This window comes from Scyliorhinus torazame, chromosome 3, assembly GCF_047496885.1.
Source record: "Scyliorhinus torazame isolate Kashiwa2021f chromosome 3, sScyTor2.1, whole genome shotgun sequence".
In the NCBI taxonomy this organism is placed as follows: domain Eukaryota; kingdom Metazoa; phylum Chordata; class Chondrichthyes; order Carcharhiniformes; family Scyliorhinidae; genus Scyliorhinus; species Scyliorhinus torazame.
Genome location: NC_092709.1, coordinates 48,424,362 through 48,446,755, shown reverse-complemented (window position 1 = coordinate 48,446,755; position 22,394 = coordinate 48,424,362). Strand labels below are relative to the sequence as shown.

Sequence of the window (22,394 nt, the reverse complement as noted above, 5' to 3'; positions counted from 1 at the left end):
TCTGCAGGAAAACCCATGACTGGAATCACAGAAGTCACAATCTCACCATTGTAGCTTGGGCTAAGAGGATCAACTGTAATCTTTCACTGAATGATTTTCTTTCAAAATAACACTTCCTGCTTAATGATTTGAGGAAAAATCTATCCTTTTCTGAAAGTCAAATATACTTTGTACCCTGAGAAGAACAAAAGCACGGGTGAATTACCATGAACATATTTAACCATTTTTGTTCCAAATATGTACACTGTGCGGGTGTTCAGGCAGTTCACTGAGAGTTTGTTTACTTAAAAAAAATACAGGAAGCATTTATTATTGTGGAGCCAGTTTGGAAGTTTGCGAGAAAAGGTGAATTTGCCAGCAAGCAGTGATTAGGTGACAGCTAGGTGGCGCAGTGGTAGTGTTCCTAACACTGAGCCAGAAAATCTGGGTTCAGGTCCCAAATCAGAACCTGATGGCCACAGATAGCAAGTTGATTATCAGCCTCTAAATCCTCGTAACATGTTTGATGGAAGGTGGCACGAGCGGGAGAGTTCCCTGGTCAGCTACATTGCAGAAGGCAATGGCAAACCACTGCATTAATTTGCCAAGCATAATCATGGACCAATTCAATGGAAGTCCCTCTGACGGCATGGCATCTAAAGGCGAAGGAGGACAGATTTTAGGAGGAAAGGAAAATTGAGCAAGCTTAGAAGTTTCACAGCATTATCCATGAGTAGGAAACTGCAAGGTAAGTGTTCATGTTAACATAGTGAGGATTGAAGAAAGTGTATGTGTGATAATACATCAGAAACTAAGGAGGAAGAAGATAAATATGTTGACAGTGTACTCAGCATAGCAGTGTTGATTAAATTTGCAAGTGCCCAGAATGTTGGTTGCTTAATGATCAGAATGGAGATGATTGAATAAGTCATCAGCCACTCATTGCTGGTTGCAGAATATACTTGCTTGCCTTAAGCTCCACTCCATCTCTAACTCATTAGATGACACAGTGGTGTCAATAGATACACTGTGGCAATGTGAGTTTGAAAGTGGTGAGAGAAGAATTACCTGTCAAATTATACACATATTCTAGCGTTCTATTCAGGAGTAGTGAATGCCACCTCATTTTGTGGCAGACTCCTTGTTGTTCGAGTATGTTCAAGCTGCAAATTATTTCATTGTCCTCTGTGGGTTCTCTCGTAGCTGAAAAATCCAACATGGAATCAGCATGAATATCCATAGACTTGTCTATTCATGTTCTTGTTGGTCGTGAGGGAAACATCTGGGGCTGTGCCACCCCTGGTCTTCCTCTGAGCATGTTGGATCTATACATGTTGGATTTTGCGAGTTTGGCATTAACCGTCCTCAAAACATGTTGAATCAAATGTCAGTTCTTGCCTCCAGGTGGGGTGGTTAGCTGTCATTTTTTTCAGCGAGGTGGGCTGCAATGCAGAAGTTTGGAAAGCTGTTTTTAATGGTGACAGCTGGATTGAGTCACTCCAACCATGGTATTCTTGGCAGCAATGTAAGAAGGAGGCTTTATTTAGGCCCCTTTATCGCCCCCCCCCCCCCCTGCTCCCCCCACTGAAATTCCTGTTTCCATTGCTGTAGGACTCGATTGTATGTCTGAAGGCTGCACATAACAGCTGCCATATGTTTGAGGAGGAAGGGTGCGTGCTTCTAGCCCACTCTACTGGCTGCTTTTGCAGGACCCCGAGGTGAGGAGGATCTGAGATGGCTAGGTAGATAGGTAGCTGCAGTGGATGACCGTACGTTTGTCCTTTACCACAGTCCATGCTATGTTACCATTGTGCCATCCCTGCCGAAATTGGCAAATTCTTGGTGTCGTCTTCCATACTGTGGGGGACTTTATTTTGCCCTTCCAACATCTGTCCCATGACTATGTGGTAGAGGTTTACAGGGTTCACCGTGAGAAGGGGTGGGTACGAGTTGAAGTGAGAGGCTGCAGGTCCAGAGAGGGGTCAGCCTACTTTTCTCTGGGGCCCATCTAATAAACAAGCTGAGAGTTGTAATTTGATCCCCAAATGGCATTTCATATATATTTTTATAGTAGTTTTTAGGCTTTATAAAAAGTTGGAGGATTTTGATGAAAATATATCAATTTTGCAGCAAAGTTAGCAATGGAGAAGATATACAGTTTTCAACTTAAGGCTAGTGGAGATAGTGAAGCCAAGAGTACTAATTGATATAAGTACTGAGTGAATCCATTGGAGCAAAGAGATGGACAGCTACTGTTTAGACTTGACCACCTTACTTTCCTACCTTGTCCTCTTGTTTGCTGATGTTGTCACCGGCTTCGGTACAGTCCCCCTCTTTAAATTGGTAGGCATCAACTCTTTCACCAAAAGTTCCACCCCCAAGCCTTCTGTCCTTGTAAACTAACAGCCATCTCCAACTTAAGTTTTTTTCCAAAGTTCTTGAACATATTATCATCTCCCAAATCTCTACCCAGCTTTCCAGCAATTCCACGTTTGAATCCCTCAAATCCAGTTTCCTCCCTCCCATAATATGAAAGTATCATCACGAAGGACATTGCATGTGGTAAACTATCACTTCTCATCTTAGTCACTCTAAGGCGGCACGGTAGCACAGTGGTTAGCACTGTTGCTTCACAGCGTCAGGGTCCCAACTTCGATTCCTGGCTTGAGTCACTGTCCGCGCGGAGTCTGGACGTTCTCCCTGTGTCTGCGTGGGTTTCCTACAGGTGCTCCGGTTTCTTCCCACAGGTCCCGAAAGATGTGCTGTTAGGTAATTTGGACATTCTGAATTCCCCCTCTGAATACACGAACAGGCATCGGAATGTGGCGACTACGGGCTTTTCACAGAAACCCTGTAGGGGTTGCTTGTGGACTTCCAGGAGGGGGCGGGGCGGGGGGGGGGGGGCGGGGGGGGGCGGGGGGGGGGGGGGATCTTGTTCAAAGGCACTCGGTGCTTGATTTGGTGCTGGAGACCTAGCAGCAGGAAGAATTGCACCTGCTCAAAGCCGCCCCTCTGCCCTTGATGTCGTCCCCCCATGTTCCCTCCTCCCCCATGATCCCCTTCCTGCTATCACTCACCTTTGGCCTGGGTCCTTTGGTGATCCTGGGTCTCAGGTGGCTCCCCTACTAGCAGCTGTTACCACCTTCCCAGGTCGTTGATGCCGGGGAAGGCCCGCCGCTGCTCAGTTAAATGCCTGTATGGCACTTAATGTGGTGGGCCTTCCCAAAAAGAGGCGATGGGGCTGTTGTTGGCCCTCCAACCAGTGGGTGGGACCCTATCACCTCCATTAAATCCCTCCCTCCATTTCTGACTTGTGATTCATGAAGTCAAGAACAAACAAAGAACAAAGAAATGTACAGCACAGGAACAGGCCCTTCGGCCCTCCAAGCCCATGCCGACCATGCTGCCCTACTAAACTACAATCTTCTACACTTCCTGGGTCCGTATCCCTCTATTCCCATCCTATTCATGTATTTGTCAAGATGCCCCTTAAATGTCACTATCGTCCCTGCTTCCACCACCTCCTCCGGTAGCGAGTTCCAGTCAGGGGACTTGGCAGCAAAGTTAGTTCAGAAATCTGTGCCTACGTTTTTTCAGACGTCAGGCTTTGTAATTTAAGTACTTTACAGTTCCTCAAGGAGCATGTATCATGTTGGTGAAAAGGTTATATGATTGTAAAATGCTTTTCCTACCTTTATGAAACCTTATAAATCCCAGTAGTTTCCTGATTGTTTCAGAGATGAATATGATGTCATTTATGTGTGTGAAATTGTTGGTAGTCTGTATGTTAGACTGAAAACAGAAAATAAAACTTGAGCAATTAACAGTATACCAGACAGTTGGGAGGTAGATGCAATACTCTACTCTAGTTTCATAAGATAATAAATGCAATGAACCAGGCAACCCATGTTGAATTTGGTCTCTATTACACCTAAAATTACTTACACCTCAAATTCATTATTTCATATCCAAGACTTTATGAGATGGGTCTGGCAGAAAGGATTTGTAATTCATTTTGTTTACTGAATCATTTTAAGTTGTCCAGACTTGGTTTGATGAGTGACAGGTAACTCTTGCATCATGTGACCTCTCAACAAGAAAAGGACCGAGCAGAACTCCTGCTCTTCAACAAATCGCACTTCAACAAATCGCGCTGTCAGCAACTGGAGATGACCATGAACCAGCTGCTTAACTGGATCAGCTGTAACAACACTAGGGGTGATGGTGAATACCCTATGGTGAGTGGCTCATCTTCTGATTTTACAAAACCAAACCATGAATGTGTTGGACTACTCAACATTTGTCTGGATGGATGCAGCTACAACAGCACTGAACATTTTGCTATTATTTAGCCCTCGATTAGTACCTCCCTCATTGAAACTAGTATCCACTGTGACTGTACTATGTTCTTTCTACACAACACATCAGCAAGCAAAACTTCAACACCGCCGAACCACCTTTCAATCTCTACCACTAAAAAGGACGTGAGCAACAAAACCTCAGGAATGTTACCACTTCAAAGATTCCCCCTGCACCACACACCATCCTGATATGGATATGTGCTGTTCTGTTCCATCAATACTGAGTCAATATCCTAAGGTTCCCAACTTTGCATCATCGTGGGAGCAACATCACCATGAGAGACCTCACCACCACCTCAGGATAGCCAGGGCCATAAATGGTTGTGTTTCTCGCATTGCTAACACATATGGAAAAAAATAATTTGGAATAATCGTTTTCATTGTCAATAATTGAGAAAAGGGAGCTGATGTAATGCTTTGATGCATCATGAGCTTTTCAGAAAAGAAAAGGTCTGCTCAAGACTGGGCCCAACTTTTCAGGTCCAGATCATGACTAATGCCAGGTTCTCTGCTATGATAGAAGTACAACCAGTTTCCCTTGGGCATTTATCTCTAGGATGAAGAGAGAAAATGGTGATGGGATGGGAGGTGAGCGGCTGTTGATCCAACCCAAGTTGGAGCAGCTCTGAGGGAATTTAGTGTCTTGATCTTCGAAAATGAGAAGTTTAGACTCTCTCCTGAGGGAGACAGAGTTTTAACCAGGTTGTGTAACTCGCAGTGGTTACGGCTGGGTGGGTTACTGACAAATATGTGGGATCTGTATTGGTTTCATCTGCCATTATTGTGCAGCATGATGTCTGACTGCAATTTGCCTTTTAATTCACATGTAACTCATATTGATTCTGAATGTTAAAGTATGAGATAGATATTGTAAATTGGTTACTTTTCTGACTGTGTATGGTAAAGTTTATTTTGTTTGTTCAAGACCATAGCATCTTGTGGCTTTATTCTCTTACTAAGAACCTGGGATCTCAAACTTTGTCCCCTTGGTCGCTAACCAGATCGTACCAAAAACCTGGTGATCTGGTCCAGGATCATAACAATTGAAATAAATTGATATTAAGATATCTTAACAGTATCTTAATTTATCTACTATTCCATCACAACAACGAGATCAAAATACATTTTCTAGAAATCACTTTAAGCATTGATTTTAAAAACTGAAGTACAAAACTTCAAGAACTGCACTGCGACACTTTGGCCCAGATTTTCACGAGAGCCCTCTCAAAATGGTGGCCGGGACCTGATTCCAAGAGCCCTGCCCCATTCCTATTTCTGGCAAATTTCACTGGCAAGGTAAAGGTGCGGTTAGTCTGCCTGCACACAGTTCTCCCACCCTTGTCAGTTCCATTGCAGGGGTGGGTTAAACCTCTTTCAATTTTAGTTGAGTCAGGCCCCTTTAATAGGTTGGAGTCATTTACGGCCTCTCAGAGGAACCGTAAGCCACGGGGGAACCTCAGACCCCAGTAGGGAACTAAAACAAAAATTGCCACCTGATCCTGGAGTTCTTTGATTGAGGGGCTTTGTAGTATTAAAAAAAATGTTCTTTCAGTTTCAGATGTTAGATGCGGTATTGTAAATTACATGTGTTTTTACTGCAGTCATTTGGATCTCTAGTATAAAAGTTTGAAGTGGTTTAAATGCTCAGTCCTTTCAAAATGTAAAACTTTGAAGCTTTCAATTAAAGTTTAAAAAAATGCCACCTTCTACTAGACTTTTTTAATTGACAGGGCATCTGGTGTAGCTCAGAACAAAAAAGACACCGAGAATTTCAATAGACTCCATTGTTTACGTTTCTGATGGTTTGTTATTATAGTCGAGCCCATTCTGAGTGCTTTGCCAAATTTCAACAGGCTAAAAACTTCTTGGGCGAAATTCTCCGGTATCGGCGCGATGTCCGCCGACTGGCACCCAAAATGGCGCAAATCAGTCGGGCATCGTGCCGCCCCAAAGGTGCGGAATGCTCCGCATCTTTGGGGGCTGAGCCCCAACCTTAAGGGGCTAGGTCGGCGCCGGACGAAATTCCGCCCCGCCAGCTGGCGGAAAAGGCCTTTGGTGCCCCGCCAGCTGGTGCGGAAATGACATCTCCGGGCAGCGCATGCGCGGGAGTGTTAGCGGCCACTGACGGCATTCCCGTGCATGCGCAGTGGAGGGAGTCTCTTCTGCCTCTGCCATGGTGGAGACCGTGGCGAAGGCGGAAGGAAAAGAGTGCCCCCACGGCACAGGCCCGCCCGCGGATCGGTGGGCCCCGATCGCGGGCCAGGCCACCGTGGGGGCACCCCCCCGGGGCCAGATTGCCCCCCCCCCCAGGACCCAGGAGCCCGCCCGCACCGTCGTGTCCCGCCGGTAAGGTAGGTGGTTTAATCTACGCCGGCGGACAGGCAATTTAGCAGCGGGTCTTCGGCCCATTAGGGCCGGAGAATTGCGGGGGGGGGGGGCCGCCAACCGGTGCGGCGCGATTCCCGCCCCCGCCGAATATCTGGTGCCAGAGAATTCGGCAACCGGCAGGGGTGCGATTCACGCCAGCCCCCGGCGATTCTCCAACCCGGCGGGGGGTCGGAGAATCTCGCCCCTTATCTCAACAGGGGTCTGGATAGACATATTGGCTGTTCTTCGAAAATATTAAAGGATTACCTGTCTTTAATGTGGTTAGTGAAATAGATGTTTATTTGGACAAGAGATTGACAATTTGAGAGGATTTAGGTTTTTTGGAATGGGTTTTTTAAGGAGTTGTTTTTCGGTACAGTGTGTTTCAATCAGATTAGATTGTTTGAAGATGTATTTTATTGACAATCCCGAGATCTGCCTCAAGTAAACACTGGATGAATGGGTATGAACTGAGGAAACCTGGGGGCATGGTGGGATTTGACGGGGTATGGGATGAGCGAGGGTGGGTTGCGGGTTTGAGGGACTGAGGGAGTGACAGTCATTAAAACTGGGGCAATTTTGCAATAAATGGAGGTGGGCGATGTTGCCTAGCAGCTTAGTCATCTGCCCGATTCCATCCCACCCCTACCTCCCCGGAATGAAAACATTGTCGGTGGGGACTCTTTTAAAGGAGATAGATCTGCCGGGTTGGGCGTTTCCTGAGTCCACCTTCATGCTGCCCTCATTTAAATCCAACCCCTAGTGTCATATTTGCCCTAATCCTTGTGAATTAATAAATGCTGCACCCATTCCTCAGCCAGTTCTTATCCAGGTGAAGCTAAATTTAAACATCATCTAAATCAATGAATATGAGACTTGAAATCATTGAAGAAACTGGAAACTTTGGGATTTTAGTTTAATAGTAAGAAACCCTCTGTTGGCTCTTCAAGGTCCATTATGTCCATGCTTTAGGCAATCTCCACTGGTTCTGAAAAAAGGAAATTTTTGCCACAACACAAAGCTGTCTTTAATTTGCTACTAAATTGTTCAGAAAAGCCATAAGGTTGAGTTGCTTCATGAAGCGAAAATTAGCAACCACTTTCTCTTCATATCTCTCAATTTATTCTCTCCTCATAAGCATCTAATTCAAATTGTTCATTTTCTGACATTGATATCTTAATCACGTCAAAAAATGCAAATGCAAAATGCAATCCATTCATTCTTGACATTCTAAATGATATTTCAATGAATTACAATATATAGGTAAATTAGAAATAGCAATTTAACAAGCCTCACCTGCCTCTCTGCTCAAAGAGGTTTTATTTTTTATTTTATTCCTTCAAGGCAGATGGGCTTCGCTGGCTAGGCCAGCATTTATTGCCCATCACTTGAGATGCTGGTGGTGAGTTGCCTTCTTGAATGACTGCAGTCTATCAACACTGCTGTTGGGAAAGGAGCCCAGGATTTTGACTCCGCAACAGTGATGGAAAGGCGATACATTTCCAAATCATGCTGGTTGAATGGCATGGAGGACAACCTCCAGGTGGTGGTATTCCCATGTGTCTGCTGTCATTGTCCTTCTAGATGGTAGCAGTTATTTGGAAGGTACTGTCTAAGAAGCCTTGGTGAGTTCCTGCAGTGCATCTTGTAGATTGTACATACTGTTGCCACTTTGCGTAAGTGGTGGAAAGAGCTAATATTTGTGGATTGAGTTCCAATCGAGTGGCTGCCTTATCCTGGATGGTGTCAAGGTTCTTGAGTGTTGTTGGAGCTGCACTCATCCAGGCAAGTGGAGAGTCTCCCATCTCTCTTCTGACTTGTGCCTTGTAGATGGTAGACAGGCTTTGGAGGGTCAGGAGGTGAGTTACTCCCTGCAGAATACCTAGCTTCTGACCTGCTTTTGTCACCACAGTATGCATGTGGCTAGTCCAGTTCAGTTTCTGGTCAATGGTAACCCCTGGGATGTTGGTACTGGTGTTTCAGTGATGTTAATGCCACTAAATTTCAAGGGGCAATGGTTAGATTCTCTGTTATTGGAAATGGACATTGCCTGGCACTTGTGTGTGGTGTGAATGTTACTTACTATTTGTCATTCCAAGCCTGGATATTATCCAGGTGTTCCTGCATTTGGAGATGGACTGCTTCAGTATCTGAGATGCCATGATGGTGCTGAACATTGTGCAATCATCAACGAACATACCCACTTCTAACCTCGTGATGGAAGGAAGGTCATTGATGAAGCAGCTGACGGTGGTTGGGTTGAGGACGCTACCCTGAGGAACTCCTGCAGTGATGTCCTGGATCTGAGATGATTAGCATCGAACAACTTCAACCATCTTCTTTTGTGTTAGGTATGCCTCCAACCATTGAAGATTCCCATAGACTCCAGTTTTGCAAGGGCTCCTTGATGCCAGCTTGGTTAAATGTTGCCTCGATGTCAAGGGAAGTCACCCTTACCTCATCTCTGGAGCTTTGTTCTTTTTTCCATATTTGAACCAAGGTTGTAATGAGGTCAGGAGCTGAGTGTCCCAGGTGGAACCCAAACTGAACATCAGTGAGCAAGTTATTTTGAAACAATTGCCGCTTGAGAGCACTGTTGATGACCCCTTTAATTGCTTTACTAAAGATTCAGAGCAGACTGATGCAATTGTAATTGGCCAGGCTGGATTTGTCCTGCCTTTTATATACAGCATATACCTGGGCAATTTTCCACATTGCTGGGTAGATGAGAGTGTTGTAGCCGTACTAGAAAAGCTTGGCTAGGAGCGCGGAAGGTTCTGGAGCAGAAGTCTTCAGTACTAATACCGGAATATTGTCGGGCCTTTGTGGTATACAGTGCATTTGCCATTTTTTAATATAATGTGAAGTGAATTGAATTGCCTGAAGACTGGCATTTGTGATGCTGGGGGCCTCCGGAGGTGAGATGTATCATCTGTTTGGCACTTCTGGCTGAAGATTGTTGCAAATGCTTCAGTCTTATCTTTTGCACGAATGTGCTGGGAATCCCCATCATTGAGGATGGGGCTATTTGTGGAGCCTTCTCCTGCAAAGAGTTGTTAGGTTGTTCACTACCATTCATGACTAGATTTGGCAGGACTGTAGATCTTAGATCTGATTGATTATGGAATTGCTTAGCTCTGTCATTGCATGTTGCTTTTGCTGTTTGATATGCAAGCCATCCTGTGCTGTAACTTCACCATGTTGATATCTAATTTTTAAGTATGCCTGGTGCTGCTCCTGGCATACCCTTCTGCACTTTTCATTGAACCCGGGTTAATCCCCTGGCGTGGTGCTGATGTAGAGAGGGGCATTTGCTGGGCCATGATGTTACAGATTGTGGTTGAATATAATTCTGCTGCTGCTGATGGCTCACAGTGCCTCATGAATGCCCAGTCTTGAGTTGCGAGGTCTGTTCGAAACCTATCCCATTTAGTAAGAAGTTTTACAACACCAGGTTAAAGTCCAACAGGTTTGTTTCGATGTCACTAGCTTTCGGAGCGCTGCTCCTTCCTCAGGTGAATGAAGAGGTATGTTCCAGAAACATATATATAGACAGATTCAAAGATGCCAGACAATGCTTGGAATGCGACCATTAGCAGGTGATTAAATCTTTACAGATCCAGAGATGGGGTAACCCCAGGTTAAAGAGGTGTGAATTGTGGCAAGCCAGGACAGTTGGTAGGATTTCGCAGGCCAGATGGTGGGGGATGAACGTAATGCGACATGAATCCCAGGTCCCGGTTGAGGCCGCACTCATGTGTGCGGAACTTGGCTATAAGCTTCTGCTCGGCGATTCTGCGTTGTTGCGCGTCCTGAAGAACTCCGCCTTGGAGAACGCTTACGCGGAGATCAGAGGCTGAATGCCCTTGACTGCTGAAGTGTTCCCCGACTGGAAGGGAACATTCCTGCCTGGTGATTGTCGCACGATGTCCGTTCATTCGTTGTCGCAGCGTCTGCATGGTCTCGCCAATGTACCGCGCTTCGGGACATCCTTTCCTGCAGAGTATGAGGTAGACAATGTTGGCCGAGTCGCACGAGTATGTACCGCGTATCTGGTGGGTGGTGTTCTCACGTGTAATAGTGGTATCCATTTCGATGATCTGGCACGTCTTGCAGAGATTGCCATGGCAGGGTTGTGTGGTGTTGTGGTCACTGTTCTGAAGACTGGGTAGTTTGCTGCAAACAATGGTTTGTTTGAGGTTGCACGGTTATTTGAAGGCAAGTAGTGGGGGTGTGGGGATGACCTTGGCAAGATGTTCATCTTCATCGATGACGTGTTGAAGGCTGTGAAGAAGATGTCGTAGTTTCTCCGCTCCGGGAAAGTACTTGACGACGAAGGGTATTCTGTCGGTTGTGTCCCATGTTTGTCTTCTGAGGAGGTTGGTGCGGTTTTTTGCTGTGGCGCGTTGGAACTGTCGATCGATGAGTCGAGCGCCATATCCCGTTTGTACGAGGGCATCTTTCAACGTCTGTAGATGTCTGTTACGCTCCTCCTCATCTGAGTAGATCCGCATCATATCCCATTTAGCACAGTGGTAGTGCCACACAACATGATGGAGGATGCTTAATGTAAATATGGGACCTTGTCTCCACAAGGACTGTGCGGTGGTCACTCCTACCAAAACGGTCATGGACAGATAATCTGCAGGAGGCAGTTTGGTGAGGTTGTGGTCAAGTATGGTTCCCTCCCCACCTGCTGTAGACCCAGTCTATCAATTTGTCCTTTAGGACTCGGCCAACACAGTCTGCAGTTGTGCTATCAAGCTCCTCTTGATGATAGACATTCCTATTCCCCACCCATGATGCATTCTGCGCCCTTGCCACCCTCTGTGCTTCTTCCAAGTGGTGTTCCACATGGAAGAGTACTCGCTCATCAGCTGAGGGACCGCAATACATGGTAATCAGCAGGAGGCTTCCTTGCCCATGTTTTACCTGATGCCATGAGACCATATTGACCAGAGTCGATGTTGAGCGCTCCCAGGACAACTCCCTCCCAACTATATACCACTGTACTGCCACCTCTGCTGGGTCTGCTCTGCTGATGGGGCAAGACAGAGCCTGGGATGGTGATGGTGGTGTCTGAGACATTACCTGTAAGGTAAGCTTCCATGAGTATGACTATGTCAGGCTGTTGCTTGACTAGTGTGCGACAGCGCTTCCAATGTTGGCACAAGCCCCCGGATGTTAGTAAGGAAGAAAGATTGAGATTGCCGGGTGGTACATTCAGTTTTGATCCTTTCTTTGGAGTGATAAGATACAATTGAGTGGCTTCCGCGGCCATTTCAGAGGGCAATTATGTGTCAACCACGTTGCCATGGGTCTGAAGATACGTGATCCAGATTAGGTAAGGATGACAAATTTCCTTCCCAGAAGGACGTTACCAGATGTGGTTTTACAAGAATTGACGATGGTTTCATGGCTTTCATTAGACTTTAATTCCAGATAAAGAGAGTCACAGATGAATTAGTGAACTCATTGTGCATCATTTTATCCTAATTTGCCTGATTGGAAACTATTGGAATTGGGGGGAGAATATAGTGTGAGGCCCAGAAATGTTATGCTTGTGTGAATTTACAGCACGATCTTCTTCGAAAGCCCACCATGGCGAGTTGGAAAACCCACCGGAGGCCAGTGGAAACTAATTTGCATTCTATTGATGGGATGCCAATGAAAGCCCAACCCACCTCTTGTAGATTCTTTGCAAAGCTGGTGGGAAAGCTCGCCGGGGTGAAGCACATTCTGAAACACAGTGTGGTGTGCAGATGTCAGGACTCACCTGAACAATGCCTGGGGCTGCCTCTGAAGTACGGGATGGAGGCCACCCGCAACAGGCTTGGGTCAGGAGAGCACCTGCAGATGGACCTTACAAATTCGATCTCCTTGAGGGAAGGTGAATCTTCCAGCCTCAGAATGTTCCTGGCGATCCATCTTCATTCTCAGGAGGTCCATCTCGGGTCTCAATATGCTCCCAGAGATCCATCTTCATTTTCACTAGGTCTACCTTCTCGCTCTAATTGTGGGTCAGTGATGTTGTGCCTCTTTTCAACATGGCACCTGAACGCAATGGCGGAACACCTGGTGCATAATCAATGAGGTCGGCACCTGAAAGTTTGCCGTGCTTTTCTGCCAGCCTCTGAAACAGGAAACATTCCATGTTCATACCCCCGCCACAGGGCTTAGTCCCAAAATGGGAGAATTCCAACCTGCATTTAAGTGCAGGTGCTATCTTGACTGGTCATGTAAAATGTCTCAATAAACTTGTGGCATGAAAGTTTAGGTTCTGGTTCATTGATGATTCATATTTCTAGAACGATGGTGTGGGTGTATTGATTTGCTGGTGTGAAGGGGTTATTTTATGAGGAAATGTTGGACATGGGGGGGGCCTGTATCCATTGGAGTTTAGAAGAGGTGATCTTATTGAAACAAATAGGATCTTGAGGGGTCTTGACAGAGTGGATGCTGAAAGGATGTTTCCTCTTGTGGGAGAGGCTGGATCTATCGGGGACACAGTTTAAAAGGGTGGAAGAGGTTTGGAACTCTCTCCCGCAAATAGCCTTTGAAGCTAGAATAGTTAATTTTAAATCTGAGATATATTTTTGTTCAGCAAAGATATTAAGGGATATGGGCCAAAGATCATCCATGATATCAGTAAATGGCACGAAAGGCTCGAGGGGCTGAATGGCATACTCTTCCTATATAAACGTAAGAGTTCTTCCATTTAACATGGAGCTGAGGAAAAATCTCTCACTGAGAGTCATTAGTCTATAAAATTCCCTTTCCCAGACAGCGGTGGAAGCTGGACTATTTGAATATTTGTAAGGCAGTTAGGTTGATTCTTGATTAACAAGGGAGTCAAAGGGTACCGGGAGTAGGCAGGAAAGTGGGATTCAGGCCACAACCAGATCACCTTATCAAATGGCACAGCAGGTTCAAGTGGCCAAATGGCTGACACCTTTTTGCATGTGTGTATGTTCGTACTCACCTGAAAATGACTGAGCAACCAGACGCCAAATTCTTGGTTATTTTTGCACCTTCTGAAACAAAAATAGCAGATTCCTTAGTTTGCTTACTTGGATGCAAAAGCATAGGAAAGCAGGCAGCTATTTGCATGAACTATATGGCTGTCATACCAGTCACCATGTGTGATAGATATCCTGTTGTGTCAATTCCTGAGGTTGCAAAAATGTCTGTAACCTCCCTATACAACCTGTTGGCTGTTCATTAAAGTTGTGTCATGCCATATTACCATCAGAAACATCCGAGTTCCAGTCTGGTAAGAACGGAAGGTTCACTGAGCGTAAAGGCCATCCTTTATTGCTGAGAAGATGGACACACTTACCTTAGTAAATCCCTGTGGACTTCCTGCCAGAATTCTGAATAGCACTGTTGCTAGTGTATTGGATGCTAAGAAACTGGGCACCACTGATTCCAGCTGAACAGAAGCTGCTGATGCAGAGTCCTTTTTCTTGATAATTCTGCCACCTAGTTTTGTAGTGAACTAATTGCTTTAGGAATGGCTGTGCTACTGTGAGAAAGTGCACTGAATGTAAAAACAGCAGAGGTAGCTTTCGGAGGTGTATTTATTAGGTGTGTTTGAAATGCTACATGGCAGGGAAGATGGATGGCTAATGCTGCACAACTGTATACTGCATCAATCCTGTCACTTTTCGTGAAAATTGTGATTACTGAAGGTGTTAAATGATTTTCTGAGTGCAGCATTTCAGAGTGGAGAGCCAGGGATTTATCTTGAAGCCGTCTCAAAGTCAGACTGTGGAGACTGGATTGCTGCACTCCGAGAAGCAAATTCAGAAGGTTTGCAAAGAAGAATTGCATACCTCCAGCGACTCACCATGGAAATCAAAGCGGATACCAGCCCAGATGGAACCCATCAGATTCTCCCCCTGCCAGAGATGCCATCGCCACTGATAAGTAAGATTTACAATGCATGAAATTCTTTGTGATTAAAAATGAGTTAAACCAGTTTAAGGCCTGAAGGCTACATTTATGGTTTCATTAATGATCTGATTAAAATTATATTGAAAATTACAATCTTGTAGTTATTTATAAAGGTTATATTTGATTGAATGAAACAGAATAAATCATACAACTTAACTAAAATTATTTTTGTTTTAAAAAAAATGTCTTATGTAGAGGTTGAATTGTAAAAGTGCTCTCCATCATTGCACCCTGACAGTAGTTGACTGTAGCACACTTTTTATAAGATCATAACATATTTCAGCAAAACCACCTTGAAAACATTGCTGAAAAAGAACATTTTAATCAGTTGTTTATTTTAGAACAATTAACCCCCACATTGATTCCGAATGCTAACATTGAAAAATGTAAATAATCTTTATTGTCACAAACAGGCTTTCATTAACACTGCAATGAAGTTACTGTGATAGTCTGTACTAGGGTCATTTAGCCCTGTATTATTGAAGTGCACTTCAGTTTTATCATTGTGTTGATTTATATTATGCGGTATTTTGTTCCAAAATGTTTACAGGTTCACTCTGGAGAGTGTTATGTCGCAGCTATATAACTTTTTCTGATAGCACATATTCTAATAAATCATTTCTTGTTTTCGAAGTGACAGTGATGTAACCTTTCTTCCTCTAGCAGGCATGCCAACCCCATCATCTCATAAATCATGAACCAAATCAAGCAATTTGGTATAAGAATCATGACTTTCTATTATTTTTTAAGCATAAACTAATGTAGATTGATAGTTGGTTTATAACCTCATTCGTGGCTTATTTATTCTCTAACTGGTTCAGAGCACTTTATGAAACCTCTATTATTAGATCAGAAAATGCTTTACAAACATTTTTTAAATCCTACCTTTTATTTGAGTATGATGATGGCTTTGCTCCACTTCCCTAAACTTTCCCCAAGGTCCTGCAACTTTTTTTTTGTAAGTATATACATTGGGTAGGAGCTAACTCCTCCCTCCCCAGTCACTGACAACATAAAGTGATTGCATTGCACAACATTGAGACATTTTGGATAGGAAGAATACCTATAGTGCAAACACAAATTGGGAATAGGAAAAGCAGCCCCGATACAATGCATGAAAAATAATTCAGCTGTTGGTGAGTTAGGCCATTTAAAGGGTGAAGGAAAAAAATGGGGAGGAGAGAGGACCCCGTGATTTGAATATCACAACATGTTGTGGCAAGGTGCTGCTTGTGGTAAGCTACTGAAGTCAAAACTAGCAGCCGCTGAACAGAGAGAGGGAGGTGAGGACTGAGCTCTCAGAGTGAGAGGCAGCACCTATCTAATGGCACATCACCCTGTGAGTCTGAATCTGTGTGGCATCATTTAGAGCTTTGGTAAGAGTTTCAGGCAATAGTATAAGGTGGGAGTCCCTCTGTGAGGCAGCTTTACTCGGGTTCCAAACTGGACAAAACTACAATCTTTGACAGACTTTGGATTTCCTCTGCAGTTGGCCATCCAGAGTACATATGCCTGAGTGAATCGATGGAGCTATGCACGCAATCCCAGATTGGGGATGCATCCACAAAAGGATTGTTACAAATCGAATGCTTTTTGCACTGTCCGCAAGATTGTGAGACAGGCTAAATTTGACTCAATACACAACTCTCAAGATAATTTCATGAGAGTTGGCATGTCTGCTCTATTCGTCTGGATGAACATTAGCCAGGAGAGAGGAACCTCCTATATCGCCATCTCTGATTCTGCTTTAGTAACAGCCTCTGATCTGAGAACAGAGACAATGGACTCATTGTTGTATCCATATATCACCATGCACAGAGCATGTGTTCTGGTGAGACCCATAAAAGTGAAGGTTTGCAGCTCTAAAAGTGCACCATCATTTTCCATTACTTATTTTAGTATTTTTTTAATCAAAATATATTATTTGGAGTGACACATGAAAGAATATTAAATAAATTTTATGTTAAATTGAGATTAGCTGTTTAATTAGTTTTATTCTGCTATTAGACTGTATTCCCTCTTTCCCCATTAAAGAAACAAGATTAGGTGGTGGCGAGGAAACAAACCTATATAAGTTAGGAAGACTTTTGCAAGTGAGGCACAAACAATGATTTTCTGATTTTGTCATAAAAGGCTTTTCACCTGATTGATTTCCTGTCAGAAATTCTAAAAAGAAATGTCGTTTTACTGCAGTTTTGGTAGTAAAGATAGGAAGAAACAAGACATTGATGAAAGGGTTTCACAACATGATGAATACATTTACCCGGTGTGGCATACAGAAAGTTTTCTTAATTGTTGAGAAAGATAATAGTTTGTTAATACGTTCTCTTTATCCACATAGGTATTGGCAAAATTCCATTTGAACCGAAACTGGAGTTCAGCCTTGGTAAGTTCAGAAACTTCTTGAGGCACAGATACTATTGTATGTGATATGTTCAAATCTGTCTTCAATTTTTATTGGAGGTTTTCATAACATGTCCCAATTAAGCTCCCTGCAAAGGTGAATTATTAACCTGAAGCATTTTCAATAATTATCAGTAATGCATACAATTTAGGCATGCCTGGGCTGGATTTTAGAGGGTGCTGAAGTCTCTGCCCTCCCACTAAAAGGTCAGATGGGAGCCCGTCCACAATCAACATGGCTGTCCGGCAGCAATGTGATGCCAGAAACAACATTAATTGCTTTAAGGCGAAACTACCAACCCTTTCTCGGGAGAAAGTCTCATCTTTGAAAGCTGCCGGCCAATCAGAAGACCTGCAACTCTGTGGGCCCAGCAGTGCCCTCTGGGATTGGTGACCACTGCTGGTCAAACAGGCAGCTCCACCATGCCAAGGAGCCCAGGTAAATCCTGGGTCAGGGATCTCAATGAGGGGTTAGGGTATATGCAGGTTTAAGAGTCGAGGGAGAGGGTTGAAGTGGTGGATAACCTTGACAGAGGTGGGGGGCAGTGGGGCACTGATAGGGCCAAGGGACCCACAAAGGTCCCTAACACTGCAACTAACACTGTTGGGCTTCCCACATAGCATGGAATTCCCCCAGCCACTGATAAAATGCTGGCAGGAGTGGGATGAAACTCTTAAATGGATGTTGCTTGACCATTTAAGGGCCTCAATAGGCCTAAAGGTGGGAGGGCAACCTCATGTCTCCCCTGCCGCTGTAAAATTTCAAACAGGCCGGGGATGGATGGGTAGGCACTGGAAGGCACTTGCTTGATTTTAGGTGCCATGCTGCATTTAAACCCACTTGCAGGGCGCATAAAATCCAGCCCCTTATGTTGCTTTTGCCTGACATGTCTTGGCAAATGTCACAACGTAAGACTTGACCGTTCTAGTTGTACGCAGTATCAGGCAAAATGTTCTTTGCATTTGTAAGCTATATAGTTCTTAAACCAATGATGTCAACACCTGTGACCTCTGGGGCTACTGTACATCTTCCTTGAGGTATTGAGATAAATAGTGATGTACTTGTGTACATTAATAACACTTTTGAACATAACACATTGTGTTGAGCTCTTTGATATGCTTTTCACATGATAATGGGTGCCATTTCCTCTGGTGCCCCAAGGATTTTCCTGGCTCCATCCTAATTCCCTTCTACATGCCGCCCCTTGCATCGGTTTACCTGTGTATGTTGTTGAAACCCAGCTTTCTACCCCAGCAGCACGTCCCTTGATTCTCCATTGTTTCTATTTGACTGTTTGTCTGAGACCCAGTGCTGGATGAGCAGAACGTTCCTTCAAATAAATATTCGGAAGATTAAAATCTTCGTTTTCGGTGCCGGTCACAAACTCCATTCTTCAGCCACACTGACTCCGGCCCTTTTCCTCGCAACTGTCTGAAGCTGGTCCAGACCGTTCTCAACCTTGGTGCCATGTTTGGTCCTCTGATCAATTTTCAACCATTAACCATCCCATCACTAAGACAATCCATTCCACCTCCCTAATGTTTTCCGGCTCTGCCCCTTCTTTAGCTTATCAGCCATTGAAATCCTGAACCATCAATCTATTTCTGTAATGTCCTGTAGCCTACAGCCCCCTTGAGGTATCTGTGCTTCTCCAAGTCTAGCCTCCTGCACATCCCCGATTTTAATTGCCCAGTCATTGGTAAACATGCCTTTCGTTACTGAGGCTCGGGATGCACTCCTTGCAAATTTACCTCTTTGGCTAAGATTTTGGATGCTCACCTTAATATCTCCTTATGTAGCTCTGCATCAAACTTTGCTTGATAATGCTCCTGCGAAGGAGTTAACTAATAATTTGTGGGCAGCACGGTAGCACAAGTGGATAGCACTGTGGGTTCACAGCGCCAGGGTCCCAGGTTCGATTCCCCGCTGGGTCACTGTCTGTGCGGAGTCTGCATATTCTCCCCGTATCTACGTGGGTTTCCTCCGGGTGCTCCGGTTTCCTCTCTCAGTCCAAAGGCATGCAGATTAGGTGGATTGGCCATGAGAAATTGCCCTTTGTGACCAAAAAGGTTAGGAGGGGTTATTGGGTTACGGGGATAGGGTGGAAGTGAGGGTTTAAGTGGGTCATTGCAGACTCGATGGGCTGAATGGCCTCCTTCTGCACTGTATGTTCTATGAAGAGCTTAGGATATTTTGGCTTTGTTACATTAAATGCACCATGTGAATTCAAGTTGTTGATAAATGAAAGGCACGTTGCAAATGCATATTTTTGAAAATTCTGTTCAGTATATGCATATGACTTTCTAATTTAAAGTAATTAAAATAACGTGCACACAAAGTTTAATTAAAGAATCTCATGTTGCATGGGTTAAAAAAAGATGAATTTCCTGAATGTAACGTTAAAATCAGTGAGACCCAGAACAGCTTATGTGTTCATAGCTTTAATAGTCTGCCAAGTAGGGGACAAATTCACCCTAGTGCTCACAATTTCCAGGTGGAAAATGAACGCAAACATACCAACCAATGGCGCATTGTCTTGTGCCGATCTGCACCTGGATTATTTGCGTTGTCATATTGCTAAAGGTGGCTTTGCATACATACATCCTAGCAGTCACCTAAAGCTGGAATTGTCGGCCCTTTAAAATTCTAAATAATTAACCAGTGTTTCAAGCATGCAGGGGTTAGCTTCTGACTCTTGCGCTTTACCCCCCCTGTGCTCAGTATTCTACTCCAGTTAATTATAACGTGTTTAAAGGCAGAAGTGTGCTGCTGTCGCACAGAAACCTACTTGTAATGAGTCTATTAACAAAATCTTTTAAGAGGAAGTTAATTGTATGATTACAAAGGATTGTTTTGAAAATGAGAGTGGGCCACGGCAGAAGATGACTTGCACCTTGCCTTGTAAAGAGACCCATTAAATAGCTGCAGCTATGGTGGAAGCAGCCAGTTCTGTTAATCTAGCTGCTTCTTAATCCATCACATCCACTGTCTATTAAAAATCTACCAGCCAGCTGCTGTGTTTTCATTTTATTAGTATAATGCAGTTATTTCTGTAGGTCAGGCACAGTAATGCGACTTCCATGGCATTTAACTGATACCAAATAACACAGGCTGCTATTAAGTGTGGTGCTTGGTGACCCTTTGCTTTCAAGAGTATTTTTAAAAAAAATTTGCACCATTATCACTACATCCATTAGGCACAGTATTTGAATATTCATGATGATGTTGCTCCAGTGCTCTTGTGGTATACCAATCATCATTTATCTGCTGTGAGTCACAGTGATGGCCACCCCTAATAAGAATAAATGTCCTGATGGAGACAGAAGACGATAATTAAAGAGAATATTGCATTTTGCAAATATACCGCCCTTAACTCAACAGCAAATTGTTTTCCTTATTTCATGCCCTTTCTTTACTATTGCCATTCAAAGTGCCACTGACAATCCATTGTTGTTATTTAACATAATTAATACTTTAGGACAAACTTACTTTTTATGCAGTGTTTGATACCTTTTCAAAGAAATGTAAATTATAAAGATACTTAAATGTGCTGTCAACAAATTTCCCCATACCTTCCCAGTAGCTTTCATTTTGTTCCAGCTTCTCTTTGCCACCCACACCTGACATCTCCAAGAGTAAAGCACCTGTGTTGACACCAAAAAAGAATATAAAATTAACAAAGTTGTTGTGAGTTGACATGATGACAAGCTATGGAAAAATGTTGTCCTGCTGTGAAAAGAGATTGCATCACCGCTATAACTAATAACAAAAAAAGTGAGGTGAACGCAAGGGACTTTGGCTCCTCAACAAGTTCAATCTATTTTAATTACAGTTGCAAAGGAAGGTAGGTGGTAAGGTGAATGCAATTTTCAGTTGTTAATATCAATCTTTTTGTATAATTACTGCCCTCATCCCCATCGAGATTTTTTAATGGCTCTGAAAAGATTGTGTATAGGACATGGCTAAAATGCCAGTCATTTTGATCATGAAGAGTAAATTGTGTGCTGTTTCCCCAAATTACCAAGAAACGTAAAGAAATGAAAAATGGCTGTAAATTTGTAACTTGGCTGTTATGATGAAAACTTGCTCGTGAATGGAATAGAAATGTGTCCATACACTCTCTTGGCTGGTAGCAAAATACAAATTAAAGTGCAGGGGAAAAAAGAAGTTAATGACTTTATTGCTTTTAATATTGGCTACAGAAAGCTTGAGTAATCAAGACAGCCACTGGTAATTTAAGCCATAATCATCCTTTGATTGGAAAATATGGTCAGTAAGTCTGCAGCTGTCATATAAATTGGCTCCACTCAGATGTTTACCGCTGTCCCAGGCGCATATTAGGTTTCTACATATCCTATCTGATGCACGCTGCACTAAATAAGTCATTTGTAAAGCTAGGTTTGTAACTACACTGCTTTTTCTACTTTTGAAATTTTTTAACAAACTTTTTTAGCTTCAGTTTTCTTTGGTACAGTTTTCTGCACTGAATTCAGAGTACTCAGATGCACGTCTGCTTAATAATATACTTCTAATGTTAAATATGTAGTGGTTTGAGGCAATACCAGATAGACAGTAGTAATGAGGAACAAAGCGTTTATTGGCAACCAACAAGAGTAACTTGTGTACAGGCACAGTTTCTATTATAGGTGTTAACTCTCCGGCTCTCAGGTTCACTCGGACTAGAGCTCTGCTCCCAGGACCTTATTGGCTGAGGTTTGCATACTCTTGCACAACAAATCCCGAGCCAGTCAAATGGACTGCAAGGGCGAGTCCCTTAAAGGGGCCATGCTACAACATAGCTTCCGTCCCCAATTAGTACCTCAATTAATGTATGTACAAACAGGCTTTATACAATAATTACATACAATATAACGCTGAAGAAACAAAAGGGAAGAGAGTCCAAATAGGCCATCGGAGTGTTAATCTATCAGGAGATTTCCTGGGTCTCTAGGACCGTCTTAATCCCCCAACTGGCTCCTCTAACCCGGAGGCAATAATGCCATCACCCTTCACAGAATGTCCTGAGAGTCAACCAACGCCGCAGGGTCATTCCCTGCTTTGTAGCCTATTCCTGGATCAATGATGGGGCCTCCTCGAGACTTCTAGGTCCCCTTTGTTCTGGCCCCACCACAGGTTCACTGGTGCTGGCTGCTGGCTCCAATTGTTCTGAGATTGTGATCCCCTGGCTTCTCACGTGGTTTAAGTGTTTCCTAACTGCCTTGCCGCCCAAGTCCACTACATATGAAACTGGGCCCGACTTGGACATGATTTTGCCTGGTAATCACAATGGACCTGCGGCAAGGTTTCTGACAAAGACCATGTCACCT

The 22,394-nt window shown here is 43.9% G+C and overlaps 1 protein-coding gene across 6 annotated transcripts in view; it reads left to right on the top strand.

Annotated features, from left to right (window-relative positions):
• inpp4b (inositol polyphosphate-4-phosphatase type II B) overlaps positions 1-22,394 on the top strand; it is a 1,315,761-nt gene that overhangs the window by 607,579 nt on the left and 685,788 nt on the right. For 5 of the 6 annotated variants that reach the window (XM_072495637.1, XM_072495635.1, XM_072495634.1 and 2 more), the window contains 2 exons: positions 14,424-14,636; positions 17,005-17,049. The exons of the other annotated variant lie outside the window; for it this stretch is intronic. In XM_072495637.1, the coding sequence (XP_072351738.1) occupies positions 14,424-14,636; positions 17,005-17,049 (258 nt within the window). The remainder of the gene's footprint in view (positions 1-14,423; positions 14,637-17,004; positions 17,050-22,394) is intronic. 6 annotated transcript variants of the gene reach the window in all.